The 15,115-nt window shown below is 48.8% G+C and overlaps 1 protein-coding gene across 3 annotated transcripts in view; it reads left to right on the top strand.

Annotated features, from left to right (window-relative positions):
* FGD5 (FYVE, RhoGEF and PH domain containing 5) overlaps nt 1-15,115 on the top strand; it is a 116,981-nt gene that overhangs the window by 53,117 nt on the left and 48,749 nt on the right. For all 3 annotated transcript variants that reach the window (XM_037051153.1, XM_037051145.1, XM_037051163.1), the window contains 2 exons: nt 12,654-12,712; nt 12,825-12,855. In XM_037051153.1, coding sequence (XP_036907048.1) covers nt 12,654-12,712; nt 12,825-12,855 — 90 coding nt within the window. The remainder of the gene's footprint in view (nt 1-12,653; nt 12,713-12,824; nt 12,856-15,115) is intronic.

The raw sequence follows: 15,115 nt of genomic DNA, 5'->3' as shown, positions 1-15,115 counted from the left end.
GCTCCTGCCTCGGACAGAGGCCTCTTATACGTCCTGCTGTGACCAGAGCCAGTGTGGCCAGCCAGGTGTGGGGCCTACGTGGGGAGCCGGGGTTGGGGACAGGAGCATCCTGTCATTCTGAGCACAGATGGAGAAGTACAGGTCTTGACTCCCACAGCCGGTCAGTTCACTCTCCAGAGACTGGCCTTCTTGTCCACCAAACGGAGCTGAGCACCTCTGCCCTCATCCTTCTTTGTAAGGCGTTCGCTACGTACCGAAGTTGAAACCCCTTTTAAAAGTTATGTTTTTGTCACACAGGGTGCGCTGTGCTAGATACTCCCCGTAGCGTGTGAAATCGTTGTAGGTGAAGGTCAGAGTCCCCTGGGACACTCCTTCCCAGCCCCTGTGCCCTCACAGAGGTAACGGTGGTACAGTGTGAGGTGAATCTTTCCAGAATGTTCCCTCTGTATTCACCTACATATTTCATTATGAGTGGAAAATGGGTGGTATTGTTTGGGCAGTTATTTTTCCATAAATTATATAAGACTGTTAGAAACCTGGAGTAGGTTGGTTGGATTCATTCACAAAATTCTTAGAGATGCCCTCATACTGGTGTGTAGCTCTCTTAATCTTTTCGTGCTGCATGGTGTTCGTTTTATGGGTGTGCTGTGGTTTATTTCTCCATCCCTCCACTTAGAGACGTTCCCAATGTTTCCCACGTGTTTGCATCACCAACAGCATTGCAGTGCACTGTCCATACACCTGCTTAGACACACGGGCAAGGTTTTCTCTGGAGTGGATCCCAGAAGGGGGCCAGTGCGTCAGAGAGCAGTCTTCGTACCTGCTCGAGGGGCTGTCCCCAGAGCACTCCCTGGCAGCCCTCAGCGTGGAAAGGTTCCCAAGTCGCCCGGCCTCAGGGCCGGTGTGACGGGAGACTTCCAGAGTAAACCATCTTTCCTGGCTCCTTTTTGCTGTAAGAGTTCGGTGGCGAGGGAGGTGAGGAGAAGGAGCATTTACTCCTGACTTTTTGTCTTCCGCACTATTTGAAAATTCTGTTTTTTCAAAAGGCAAAAACCTCCCCTCTCTGTACCTCCGTCACATCGTGGGGAAAATGGCAGCCAGATTTCCGTCTCCAGTCCCTCACAGGAACAGGCCTGGAGGTATGAGTGATCAGTAGAATTGCTGTCCCAGGAGTCAGTCAGGTTGAGGGGAGGTATGAGCCCCACACTTCTTACAGCTTGCTATGGTTTATATAAAAATAAAGTGGTGAGATCCACTCTTCTAGATGTTTTGGGGTGACCAAACCAGGAGGGAAGAGATTTTTGGAGCAGGATAGGAAGCTGAACCCAGCTGGTCCACCCACATGTGACCTCTCCCTCTCTCCCACTCCTAGACGTACAAAGGGTGTGGGTTGAAGGAAAGAGGGGGCAAGAAAGGAAAAGTGAGAAGGACTTAAAAATAGACCTAGCTGTGAAAGGAGACATTCAAAGGCTGGCTGGGCTGTCACTCCTCCCTGACAATGAGCCCAGTTCTCAGACTAACGGGTACTTTTCAAGCTAAATACCAGCTCCCCTGAGACCAGCCAGGCATTGGCAGCCCCTCCCGCACCTGAGACCCATCGTCATCAAGTTTCCCTGACGGGTCCACCCTTGACCCCAGGCAGAAGTTGGTGCCCTGCCTTCTGGAACAGACCTTCCTGCCATCACGCCCTCCCTGGCTCCCCATTTATGCAAGTCGTATCCTCCCTGGCTACACCCAAGGTCATATGGTCTAGCTTAGGCCTCCTTGCCGACCTCATTCCCCTGTGCCTTGTACCTTTGGCCTCCCCGGACCATCTGCCTAGCTTGAAGGGTCCACTTGAATCCTGGTTATTACCATTGGGCGGAGTGTCACATGTGCTTTCCCCTTGCCACTGACCTGCACATTGGCCGCCCTGCAAATGCTACTTCCCCTGTCCCCAGGGAGACCATTCTAGACTTGCGTCAGCATCCTCAGGCCACAGCCTATTCTCCTTCCCAGAAAACAACCTGGTCCACTGTCAAACATGAATTTCGTCCCGTCTGCATCTCTTCCCCCTGTATCCTCGCTGAGTTTCTCTCTGTCCCTCCTCTTCTTCAACAGAAATGTATTTACTTACCAAGGACTCACTGAACACCTACTCTGTGCTGGACAACCTCCCGGGGGCTCAACATGCAGCAGCCGCAAGTCTGCCAGGTGCCTCCCTGCCCTGGTGGTCGTTGTGTCCTAGGGAAGAGGAGCAGTCAGCCAGGAAACTCCGGAGGTGGCATAGGTAGTGAGAGTGCTGTCACCAGCAGACAGACAAAGCATGTGGTGATGGTGGGGGACAGCACCAGGGGTGAGGACAGAGAGAAACTTAGGGAAGCTAGAGGAGGCCTTTCTTTCCATTAAAAAAATTGTTAAAATTCACACAATGCAAAATCCACTATCTTAACCATTTTTAAGTGTAGAGTTCAATGGCATTAAGTACATTGACATTGTTGTCCAACCATCACCACCCTTCACCTCCAGGATTTTTTCGTCTCCCCAGACTGAAACTCTGTGCCCGTTAAATGCTAATTCCCCTCCCCCACCCCCTGGCAACCACCATCCTGCTTTTTGTCTGGCTGTTCTAGGGACCTCATACAAGTAGAGTCATACAGTATTTTTCCTCTGTGACTGGCTAATTTCACTTATAATGTCCTCAAGGTTCATCCATAGTATAGCATATGTCAGATTTTTTTTTCCTTTCTAAGGCCGAATAATGTGTACAGACCACATTTTGCATGGCCATTCATTGGTTGATGTACACTTGAGTTGCTTACACAATAATACTACTGCAAACGTGTGTGCAGACTGCTCTTCGAGATCTTGCTTTCGGTTCTTTTGGGTACATACCCAGAACCAGTATTACTGCATCAAAAGGTAATTCTATGTTTAATGTTTTTGAGAAACCACCATATCGACTTCCACAGTGGCTAGTTGCACCATGTTACATTCCCAGTAACAATGCATGAGGGCTCTCATTTCTAAGCACCTTCCTGGTGAAGAGGAAGCATTTGAGCAGCCAGCAGAATAGCGTGAGGGAGAAAGCATTGGGAAGACCAGGGACAGAGTGTTCCAGACAGAGAACAGCAGTGCAAAGGTGGGCTGGTGGGAATGACCTTTGTGAGCTGGGAGGCTAGGTCTGTGTGGCTGGAGCAAAGGAGGAGGAGGTGGGTAGAAGAAATTCTGTAGGACTTCCCGTAGCCCTGAAGTACATTCAGGTCTTCCCCATGCTTCCACCTCCCTCACTTTTTAAAAAGGATTTTTAAATTTATTTATTTATTTATTTATTTATTTATAGAGAGAGAGTGGGGAAGGGAGAGAGAGGGAGAGAAATACTGATCACTTTCTCTCGTGTTCACCCCAACTGGGGACAGATCCCACAACCTAACATGTGCGCTCCCTGGGAATTGAACCAGTGACCTTTCGCTTTGCAAATGATGCCCATCCAACTGAGCCACATGGGTCAGGGCCAACCTCCCTCACTTTTGTCATTTGCTCGACGTGACCTTCCCTGACCTCCACAAGCCAGGCCCTCTCCATACTGTCCACTTCAGATCCTGACTTGCTCAGCCCTCTGTCCTCAGCTCAGTGGTCTTCCCTCTTGGGCTCCTCAGACTCCAGCCTCCCCTAGTTCTCTCCCTGCCTCTTTGATACCCTACCCTGCCTATACCTCTGCATGCAGTGTTTATTTTCCAAGTCCTGAGCTCCAGCCCTGCCTCTTACTCTGTGTCCATTACTCAGACCATTCCAGGCCAGCAGCCAGCTGTACTCAGGTGGCAGCCCCAGACCCCTCTGTGCCTTCCAGTTGCCCTTTGGGGCCCTTCTTGGAAGCGCCGCAGACTCCTCAAACTGCAGATCCCAAGCTGAACTCGTTATCTTCCCATTCCCCCCTGGCCTGTCTGTCCTCTTGTGTCAGCTCTTCTGGTTGTTGGCATCAACCATTTCATCTCCTGTTGCCATGTGTTAACCATGGATCAACTGAAATTCAGCAAACGTGAAGGCCTTTGGCTAGGCATCATGAAAGATATAAAAATTAGTTCTGTCTATTCTTTAAACACACCCTAGGGCCTTTGCACTGCAGTTTCTGCCACTTAAAACACTCTTCTTGCCTTTTGCACAGCTGGCTATAGGTCTCAAATTAATGTCACCTCCTCAAGGGGGCCTGCCGTGCTCACCTACTGTGTTCGGTGGTGGCAGTCTGCTTTTCTTCTTCGTACTTATCTCAAGTTGTGACTATATTCTTTATTTTTCTACATGTTACTTGGCTTTTCCTGTCAGAATGGCTCACAGGAGGGCAGGGACCATGCTTAGCCTGTCACAGTTGTATCCTTACTGCCTGGCACATAAACTAATATTCAGTGAATGTCTTCGAATGACCTGATAAAGAATTGAATGCATTAGACTCAGCTTCTACATTTCAGTAAGGAAAACAAACTTAGCTGCATGACAGTGTAATAAAATGAAAACACTTGTTTGGTTCCGTGTGGCTTACTCAGTATAGCGAGGGGCCCGGCTGGCTGCCCACCCTGCTTCTCACCAGCAGCCCAGGAACCAGGCAGAGAGAGGGTGCAGCGTTCAGTGTGGTGACACAAAGAGACGCACCTCAAGGCAGCATGCATGGGGGAGGACAAGAAGTGCAGGCTCTCAGAGCAAAGGGACAGCAAGAATAGGGTCAAAGGTCTGGGAGGTGTCCTGGTGCTTCCATGTCTCACACACCTCGTTCAGGGTCCTGGAGGGCCTGGGGACAGTGAGAATGTTCTGCCCTCAGAGAGCTTGTTCTGTGGCTGATTTTCCTCTCTGCTCAGTGCCCCTCCCCAGTTGTTCGGGATTTGGGTCCCAAAGCCACACTCACCCTCACTCTCCTTCCTGACTTCGTGTCAGTCACTGTGTACGAGTTTACCTAGTATCAGTCACTGTGTACGAGTTTACCTAGTATCAGTCACTGTGTGCGAGTTTACCTAGTATCAGTCACTGTGTGCGAGTTTACCTAGTATCAGTCACTGTGTGCGAGTTTACCTAGTATCAGTCACTGTGTATGAGTTTACCTAGTATAAAGCCGCCCTGTGAGCCCCATACTGGCCTTCCCCTGCCGTTGGTCAGTGAGGACGTGCTAGTCACAGGCACAGTCACACTGGGATTCTAGAGGGTGAGAGAGCTAATAGGGGCATTTACAGATCACTTTGTTTTGTTTTATTTTTTACTGTGGTGAGAACACTTAACCTGAGGTCGACCCTCTTAATGTCCATTGATGGATGAATGGAGAAATGTGGTATGTATATACAGTAGAATATTATTAAGCCTTAAAAAGGAACAGACCCGGGCTGGGTAGGTAGTTGGTTAGAGTATTGTTCTGATACGCCAAGATTGTGGGCTCAGTCCCTGAGCAGGGCACATACAAGAATCAATCAATGCCTGGCTGATGTGTCTCAGTTGCTTGGAGCATTGTCCCATAAACAAAAGGTCATGGGTTCTATTCCCAGTCAGACAAGAAGGCTCCCCTGCTCTATAAAAGCAATGAAAAAATGTCCTCTGGTGAGGATAAAAATTTTTTTTAAAGAATCAAGCAATGAATGCAAAACTACATGGAACAAATTGATGTCAGTCTGTCTCTCTCTCTCTCTCTCTCTCTCTCCACCCCCCCTCTAAAATCAATTTTTTAAAAAATGGAAGGGGATCCTGTCACATGGATGAACCTGGGGGACATTATACTAAGTGAAGTAAGCCAGTCACAGGACACGTAGTTCATGATTCCACCTATATGAAGAATCTAAAGCAGTCAAATTCTTAGAAGCAGCGAATAAATGGTATTTGCCAGAAGCTAGGGGGAAAGGGACATTGGGAGTTGCTATTTAGTGGGTATGAAGTCTCGGTTATGCCGGAGATTGCTTTGATTTACAGGAAGGAAAATTAAAGCTTATAGAGAGGCCATCATTTGCTCAGGGTTATTTGGCAGGTCAGAGGCAAAGTCAGGAGTAGAAATCAGGTTTCCTGTTGCCTCATTCAGGGCGTTCCAAGATAACTTGATGTTTCTACAAATGCATTACACACTACAGCCAGAATCAAAGTTCTTTCCAAAATCAAAAGTTTTTTAAAGTATCTGGACCAAACCCAGACTCCCACCAGCCTATAACTAGAGGAAGGCAGGTGTGAGCATGAACTGGAAGCCAACCACTTGGTTGGGGGGATCTGTTTGGTCCCTCCTCCCCTCACCTTATCCTAGCAGGTATTGCCCCCTCTTCTCCAACCTCACCCCTTCCCTGCCCCTGTTGGGAGCACAGGTGACAGCTGGGATGAAAATGAGCCGTGTCTCCCTGAGCTCCTGTCTCAGAATTGTCTGGCCTTGAAGGTTGTGCTGGAAATCACGCTCTGAATTCCAAGGAAGGGAGGACCATGACCCTGGCAGCTCCTGCCAGAGGAGTGTTGGGGACAGCATTCTCCTGGAGTCTGGTGCTGCCGCCTCCAGCTTCCTGGTACTCTCCCTTTTCCAGATGTGACCTCAGAACCGTCTAGTACGCCCTTCCCTGGGATCCTCAAAACAGTGAAGACTCGGGAATATTACCCCCGAGCTTAAAACGGCCGATGATTATTTTTTCCCGACGGGCTGTGTGGCTGAGGAGGCAGACAGAGAGGAAACGTGGGGTGCCTGCCTTGGCACCCTGCCCCACCTCAGGGTTAGTGTGTGACCTAGAGACACTTACTGAATCTGGAGGGGATTCTGGGTGCAGGAACCTACAGGAACAAAAATGGCCCGAAGGTAGGGAAAAATTAGCTGATTTTAGGAATAAAATTGGGTTCCTAGGGCATGGAAAGAATTCAGGAGAGGGCCTGTAAAGGGCCTTCAGGCTAAGTCAGAGGCAGAGGGCAGGACTTATTGTGCCTCAGGTGTCCTCTTCTGTAAGCTGGAGACGGTAATAATAGTGCCTGCCTCATGGGGTGTTGGGAGTATTCAGAAAGATAATGCATGTAAAAAGTTTAGAGCCATACTTAGCACATCCCAAGTGTTCAATAAAATGCCAGTTACTATTAAGTAGGTAGTATTAGTATTATTCCAGTTTTACAGATGGGGCTCAGAGAAGAGAAATAACTTGTCCAAGGATACAAATAGAGGAAGTAGTGGAGCTCAGGATTTGAAACCAGGTCTTCTGACCCCAGAGCGTGGGCTGTCAGCATAATGCTAAATGACAACTTTTTCCTTTAGTGCTGGGGAGCCACAGGGGTAACTGCGGCTGCAGGTGATAGCCGAAGGTGACCATTGTGGCGGAGGATGGACTGGAATGGGTGGAAGACTGGAGCTTTTGATGAGCTAAGCAAGTTCAGCAGAAGGTGTAAGGAGCTTAGGTCCAAGATGGGGTCTGGGAAGCCCATCATCCCTTTAGAGGCAGGGCAGCTCTGAGCAGGGACCAGCCCAGGGTGGGTGGAGCGGATGTAGGTGCAGGTGAAAGTTGTCTGAGAAGGAAGTCCCAAGGAGGCACAAGGCTAGGAGTTACAGCACAGATATTGGGGTTCCCAGGCGACCATAGGTGAAGAGGACAGCTGGGAACTGGGGAGGGGGAGCTGAGCCAGGCACCAAGATGTCAGGATGTGGGGTTCACAAAGACTAGCAGAGATGAGCATGAAAAGACAGGTGGCTATTTACATGCAGAGCAGGTGTAAGCCCAGGGGCCTGCAGGCAGGGAGATAGGGGACAAACTAGGAGCTTTGAAGGTGGTTTCTTCCTCTTCTGCAGGATAGGACATCGGTGGAGAGAGATCATGTGGCCCCTGGGCATGCTGGGGGTTGTGCTGAGGGCCAGGCCATAGAGCCTGGGGTTCCTCGGCCTGCTTCTCACAATAGTTGTGACAACAAATGTTGTCATCGAGAGCGATGCCTTACTCCTCCCAGTGCTCTTCACTGAGCACAAACAGCTTTTCCACCCGTCATCCTGTGTGATCCCTGGGACAGCCTCTAAACCAGCAGCTCTCAAAACCTTTGCTCTTAAAAATGATGGAGAGCCTGAAAGAATGTTTATTTCTATGAGATATATCTATCAATGTTTACCACAAGAGAAAATCACACTGTCTTTTATTTTCAGATAACAATAATAAACCCATTACATGTTAACATAAATAGCATTTTTAATGAAAAATAACTTTTTAAAAAATTAATGAGAATAACATTAGTGTTGCACATTTGCAAATATTGTTAATGCCTGGTTTAACAATAAAGACAGCTGGATTCTCCTAGCTGCTTCTGCATTCAGACTGTTGGAACTATTGTTCTGTTCAACTTCCACGAAAATCCAGGCTCACACAGATAAGTAGTTGGAAAAGGGAGGAGGAACCCCAGAGGTTCTGGGATCACCCTTGGTGAGCTGCTGTTCTTTTAGAACTGCTGTCCACTTTACAGCTGGACAAACTGAGGCACAGAGATGGAGACCAGGACTCCCAGCTCCTTCTTCGACCCACTGTTTAACCTCAAAGATCCCTAAAGGACAACTGGCCCTCCCAACCTGACCTGGTCCCAGAATAGCCAGTGGCTGGTTTGCCTGGGGTCTGGGGAGGAAGTGCAGTGAGGCAGCCTGGGCAACAGAGATGCTAAGCTTCTTTGGCCTTAGGCAGAGGGGTCAGCAGCCCCCTGATGTAGCACCCGCAGTGTCAGCCTGAGAAAGGCAATAGCCCTAGCAACCCAGCCCCCACACTTCTGGGAGGAAACCTGTTCCCAGAAGTCTGTCTCTGGACACTGCCGACAACCTCCGAGTTCATTTCCTGGTTAAACAAACATCTATATTATATGGCCCAGTTGGGCTACGCCCATAAGCAACTTCTGAGGGGAGCCTTGGGCACGTGGCCTGCCAGGCCTCCCTCTTGTTTGACTGGCAAAGACACATCCATCCTTGTCAGAGTCACTAAAGCAGGACGGCCCGTATGTCCCACCCAGAGTCTGCCTGTCTGGCAGGGACGTGCAGAGTGGCCTGTGCCCCGACCCTATCAGAAGTCCAGCCCACAGCTTCGCGATGCTAACAATGGTAATGACGAGCAGGGGGTGACCACTTCCATCCATCATCTCATGGAGCGTGGGAATATTGACCCCATCTTCCAGGTGAGGAGACTGAGGCATCTGAGAGGGGTTTACCCTTAGTCTCGTAACTGCTTATGGCCTGGCTGGGGTGTGGATCCAGGGGTCCTGACCTTCAGCATAACTCCTTCTTACGTACCACGGTAGGCACTACTCTGAATCGGAAGAGCTGAGGCTTGAGGACTAGCCCAGGCCCCTCCTGGAATACAAGACTCCAGCTGCCAGCTTTCCAGCACAGGTAAAGAATAGGTGCTTCCCAGTTTGAAAAACCCACCATCATCTGTGATGAACAGAGATGCCATTTACTGAGTGCTGACTCTGCTAAGTGCTTGGATGTCAGAGCCAGACTGCCTGGGCTTGAATCTTAGCTCTGCCACTTACTAGCAGTGACTTTGGGCAAAGAGTAGGACTTATTCGTGCCTCAGTCTACTCATCTGTAAAATGGAGATAGTAAGTACCTATCTCATAGATTTTGGGGAAGGTTCAGTGAGATAATATGTGTACAGAGTTTAGAGCCACACTTAGCACACACTGAGTGTTCAATAAATGCTAGCCATTATGTTATTAAGTAGGTATTATTATCATCATCATCTGTGTTTTACAGATGGGGCTCAGAAAAGAGAAATAACATGTGCGAGGGCATAGGAATAGGAAGGGGCTATTTGAATCAGGATTTGAATCAGGGGCTATTTGAACCAGGATTTGAATCAGGCCTCCTCAGCATCATACTGGATGACAAAGAGGATTGAATCCCAAGCTTCTGTCAGATTAGAGGTTGGAGGCCATCTTGTCTCTTGTCCTCATCTTATGGGAGAAGAACCTGAGGTTCAGATCCCCTGACTTCTGTCCTTTCTCTACAGAGTCATTCTCTTTATGGAAGCTTGACCACAGGGTTTTCTTAGCTGCTGAGGCCCATCCTGGCAGAATACATTTTCCATTGAGAAGGTTTTGTTTACTAAGCCTTTTCACACGTGGGACTCTGAAGGAGCCCCTGCAATGGGAAGAGTGAGCTTCTCTTGTCCACAGAGCCCCATACTAGCCCTGCAGATGCAGAAGGCAGACGGTGAGTCACAATTCGGCGCCAGTGGGAGGGCGGAAGGCCAGGTGAGGCAGGAAGCCTCTACAGACCTCACAGTTTCCCCTCCGCCTCCGTGGATGCCGTGGCAGATGCAGTGAGAGGCAGGAGGGGACTGACTAACCATGGGCAAGGGTCTGCACTATCGGGGTGGCTTCGGAGGGGCCGCATTGCCAGAAAACACTAAGAGACTGTTAGAGATGGACTAGCTAGGGAGGGAACTCATTTATTGAGCACCTGCTATGCGCCGGGCACTATATCTCATTTTATCCATTTGTACAAAGATAGTATTGCTGCACAGAAACATACGGCAAGAGAAAGGGTTAGAGTAGTGCTTCTCAACGGGGATCAGACTTTTGCCCCTGGAGGACATTTGGCGATGTCTAGAGACATTTTGATTATCACAGTGGAGGCTGCCACTGTCATCCAGGGGGCAGAAGCCATAGATGCTGTTAATACATAGGACAGCCCCTGCAACAAAGGTCATCTGGCCCAGAATGTCAGTAAAGCCAGGGTTAAGAAACCCTGGAGTTAGTGACTCTGGGTGTTCTTTAGGTCAGGTGGTCACAGATAGCCACACTGAGGTTGGGATGTGACTTTTGAGCAGAGACCTGAAAAAGTCAAAGTAAGAATAAGGCGATCTGCAGAACATCACCAGCATGGAGAACAGTGAGGAACACGTCATCAAAAAAACCAGCGTATAGGGTCCAGCTGATTATTTTCCACCGTATTTTCAATGAAAAACCTAAGGCTCAGTGGTAATGGTTTGCCAAATGTCACACAATTACAGTGCTGGGCCAGGCTTTGAACTTGGATGTACCTGATTCCAGAGCCCATTTGCTTTCCACAGCCTCAGCTGCTGCCGCCAGAGGAGAGGCTTGGCCATCATTTTGCATATGAGGCCTCTTCCCCACTTGACCACGTAAATTATTTTTCTTATTCCATCCCTGCTACTGTCGTTCAGTGGGTTAGAAGCCATGGTTCTGAGTACTTGGTTCTGTTTCTGGCACCACCTCAGTAACAAAAATAAGGATAACAACCATTAGAGTGTGTCAGGCACTGTTCCAAGTGTAAGGGGTGTGTGTGTGTGTGTGTGTGTGTGTGTGTGTGTGTAGAAAGAGAGAGAGAAGATAAGGTTCCTAGATGTATATCTGTTCTCATTTAATCCTTACAATATGCATGAGTGTTAGATACCATTATACTCTTGTACACATTTTACAAATAAGAAAATTAAGACATAGAGAGGTTAAATGACCTGTTCAGTTAACAAAAAGGGCAGAAGCAGGATTTAAGTCCAAACTGCCTAGTTCTTGAGTCCTCGCTCATAACTGCCACACTGCGCAGTTGCTCCCTCAGCAGGCAGTGAGTTTCTAGGATAGATGATTCACTTAACCAATAACTGCTTAAGTTTGGTAACACACAGGAAGTGAATTTAAAGGTCACTTGTCCACATGCGAGGAAACCGAGGCCTGACTTCAGAAAGTGACTTGTGCAGGGTTGCACGGGGAGGCAGTGGTAGAGCTGGAGCCAGAAGCCAGGTATCCCATCTGAGTGTCCCCTACTGCCCTGTGGGCTGCCCGGCCCCAGCCAAGCCCACCCATTTTCAGCACCCACCACCTGTTCTGTGAGGCTGCTGTCCATAGTGTCCTGGATCCCAGCTGCATCTGATATCTGGCAGGTCTGGCTGGAGCCGTAGAGGAGGGGCCTGCTTCTGGCAGAAGGCCCATGCATCTATCTGCCTCTGCCCCTGCCATCCTTCCTTACAGGTGCAGAAGATGGGGCTCAGACAGGTGACATAGCTCACCTTCTGAGAGCAGCCAAGAGCATTAGTGCTTCCAAGGTGGGTGATATGCTCATCCATTCATTCATTTATTCATTCGTTCAGTCAGTCAAAAAAGGGAATCTGTGCCAGACACCACTTATGCAGAGGTGAAATTGATGGTCTGTGGTCCCCTGGGGGGACATAATTGGTGCTCTGAGTGGGGATGCCCAAGATGGACAGCTACTCCAGCCAGTTCAGGCAGGGAATCCAGAAAGACTCCTTGAGGAAGTGATAGGTGCCATGGCTAAGTCTTAAAGGATAACAGGGAGTTAGCCAGGCAGAGAAGGAGAAAGGGACACTGAGGGGACAGCATCTGCAAAGGCACGAGATAGGACAGAGCTCCCTACTCAGAGAATTACAGGTTGCTCCAGATCACAGTCATGATATTGGCCCCTTATTGAGCACTGACTGTGTGTGGAGCACTGTGCTGAGAGCATTAGGTCAATGACCTTTTGAGTCAGATGCTATTAAATCCACTTCTACAGATGAGGAAACTGAGGTGCAGCGAGGTTGAATACGGCATAGGTAATGAGTGCCAGGTAATACCTGAGAAGTTCGTGAAATTTGCCTTCAGCAGCGTGGAGGTCCTTCTGTGAATCTGATGCCTGTGGAGCCAGGGTCTCCCTCTGCTGCGCCCATTGGTGCTGTCCTTCCTGATGGCTCTGTTTCCTCCCACAGGTGGAAGGACAGTCCAGAGCCCATGTCATCGCACAGGAGCTGCTCTCTTCAGAAAAAGCGTGAGTCCTCAAGCAGCTGCCTCTGACCCTGAACTTGTTAACAGAGCATCACCCCTCCTCGGCTTGTACAGGATGAGAATTAATGCAAACGCAACCCTTTTTCCCTCTACAGATATGTGGAGATGCTCCAGCACTTACATCTGGTGAGTTAATCATGCTAACTGCCCAAAACTAATTGCCCTTTTACAAGGTGGTGATATAAGAGGCAGAAAAGCAATGAGGAGGCAGAGGTGATTTCCATGAACAGAGGCTTGGTGGCAGGCAAGCATTCTCGGAGGCTTTTCAGGGACATCTGTCTCCTAACTCACATGCTTCAGGGGTGGGTAGCACTGTGCTTTCCGTGGGTATGCCTCTCTGCCCCAGTGGGGGCTGTTTGGGGGATGTGCTGAGATTTCTGGAAGGAGGTCTATGGTTTCCTCAGCCCTCTAGTTCTGTGTCATTGTTGTGCGTGTGAGTTTGTGTGTGTCTTTGTCTTTGTGTATACGTGTGTACACTTTATAATGCTTTGGTCCATATGGAGGTGACGTGTTTGCACAGTGACAGAGCAGTTGGGCATCATGAGGCTTTCTCAGTCATCTCAGCATTGTGGCAGTAATGCCTGAGCTGGCGGTGAGGGAATCCTCTGGACTTTCGGAGAAGAGGAGGCCAGGCGTGGGGACTGCCCAGGTATCAGATGCTGCCACCCTTCAAAACCCGCAAAATTGCCTAGAAAGTCTCCCTTTGCAGTCTAGTTCAGTTCAGCAGACATTTTTTGAACACTTGCTATGTGACAAGAGCTTAGGATTGGAAAGGCCAATCAAATAGGCCCTTACTCAGGCACAATCTGACCAGTGAAGGTGACAGGTTAGTGAATCAATAATTATTTGGAGCACAGGGGGAGTGACTGACAACCTGGGGAAATCTAGGTGGGCTTTCATGAGGAGGAAAGGGAATAGAGTACAGCAAAGCCATGGGAAGTGAAAGGATGTGGTAGGCTCAGCTACCCCAGGTCCTTGTGACAGCGCCCTACTTCTCTGGGCTTTTAAGCCATTTGCAATCTCCTTGTAGTTTAGCATCTGATTCTGCACTTTGTGTTATTTGTCATGTCTTCCCAAGAACGTCGGAGCTAGGGGTGCCCACCCTGAACATTTTGTCAGTGGTGATGTGCAGGTTCAAAAAGAATGACTTGGCCAGTGTCACACAGTGACTGAGCCAGGACAAACACCCATTCTCCTGACTCCCAGTGTACAGTAATCACCTGTTAATCCTGCATTCTCAGCTGCCTTTGGAGTTCCTCAGGGAAGGGATCTCTCTAGAGGCAGCAAAGCACCAAGCCAGGTCTCTTGCTGAATCCAGCTGTGGCCCCTGTCAATAACATCACCCTGGTGTCACATTGCCATGTTAACAGGGGTCCCCAGGATGATACAGAGCTCTACTCTGGTCTGCCATTCTAGCCCCTCATTTTTGCCCTCAGGAAGGGATCTTTGTGTGCATTATAGAACCCTAAAGCCCTCATGCAGGAAATGTGCCAGCAGTCCCCGCCAACACACCTTTACAGCTAAGAGATCTGTTTAGCAAGGGCAGGAAGAATCGCTCTTCTGTTTTTTTCTTTCTCACTTGCATCAGAGCTGGCAGCGTGTCATAGAGGGGCTGGGCTTTTTTGTTTTACGACTTTGTTAAGAGGGTTTTAACTGGGAAACTTCCATCTGTGTTTGCACTGCTTCCTGCCAGTTGGAAAGATGCTGAAGCTGCTGGTAATTCATAATAATATCCTGAGGAGGAAAAAAAGCCCATAAAAGTCACAACTCATAAGCTAGTTGCGGGAAATTGTGGTCCGGAGCTACATGTATGACATCAGTACTCACGGGGATAGAAAAGGCAGAAATGCCACAACATGACTCCAGGTCCTGGCCAGGGATCGTGGTCGAAAAGAGACTCCCAGATTTGGGGGCATTCTACACCACTCCCCAACCTGAATCCATTGCTGATTGCTAAATTGGCAGGTTCTCTTTCATAGTTTCTCCTTCCAGATTTGATGCCGTTGAAATCCCAAGGTTGCCTAGTGATAGGGAGAGGTCGACCATGCACTCTAACCTCCCCAGCTAGAAAAGCCCACAATTCCATTGTGTTGTTGAGAGAGGGTTGAGGATGGCCTCTGGCCTTCAGAGCTTGGGATTCAACTCTGTGTGTATCAAATGGTAGATAGAATATACTCAGGGATTATTAAAAATTCTGGTCATCCAAAATTGAATTCTAATGGTTAAGATCCTGTTTTGTGTAGCCTATTAACTAAGAATGGGTTTTACATGTTTTAAACGTTTGTGAAAAAAAAGGCAAAGGAGAGAGAGTATACGACTGAGACCATCTGTGGTCCTCAAAGCTTTAAATATTTATCTAGCCCTTTACAGAAAAGTTTGCTGACTT

Source organism: Sturnira hondurensis, unplaced genomic scaffold (assembly GCF_014824575.4).
Source record: "Sturnira hondurensis isolate 20B ecotype Veracruz unplaced genomic scaffold, ASM1482457v3 Scaffold0000867, whole genome shotgun sequence".
Lineage (NCBI taxonomy): Eukaryota > Metazoa > Chordata > Mammalia > Chiroptera > Phyllostomidae > Sturnira > Sturnira hondurensis.
The sequence above is the reverse complement of the archived record's forward strand: the minus strand, read 5'-3'. Positions and strand labels throughout refer to the sequence as shown.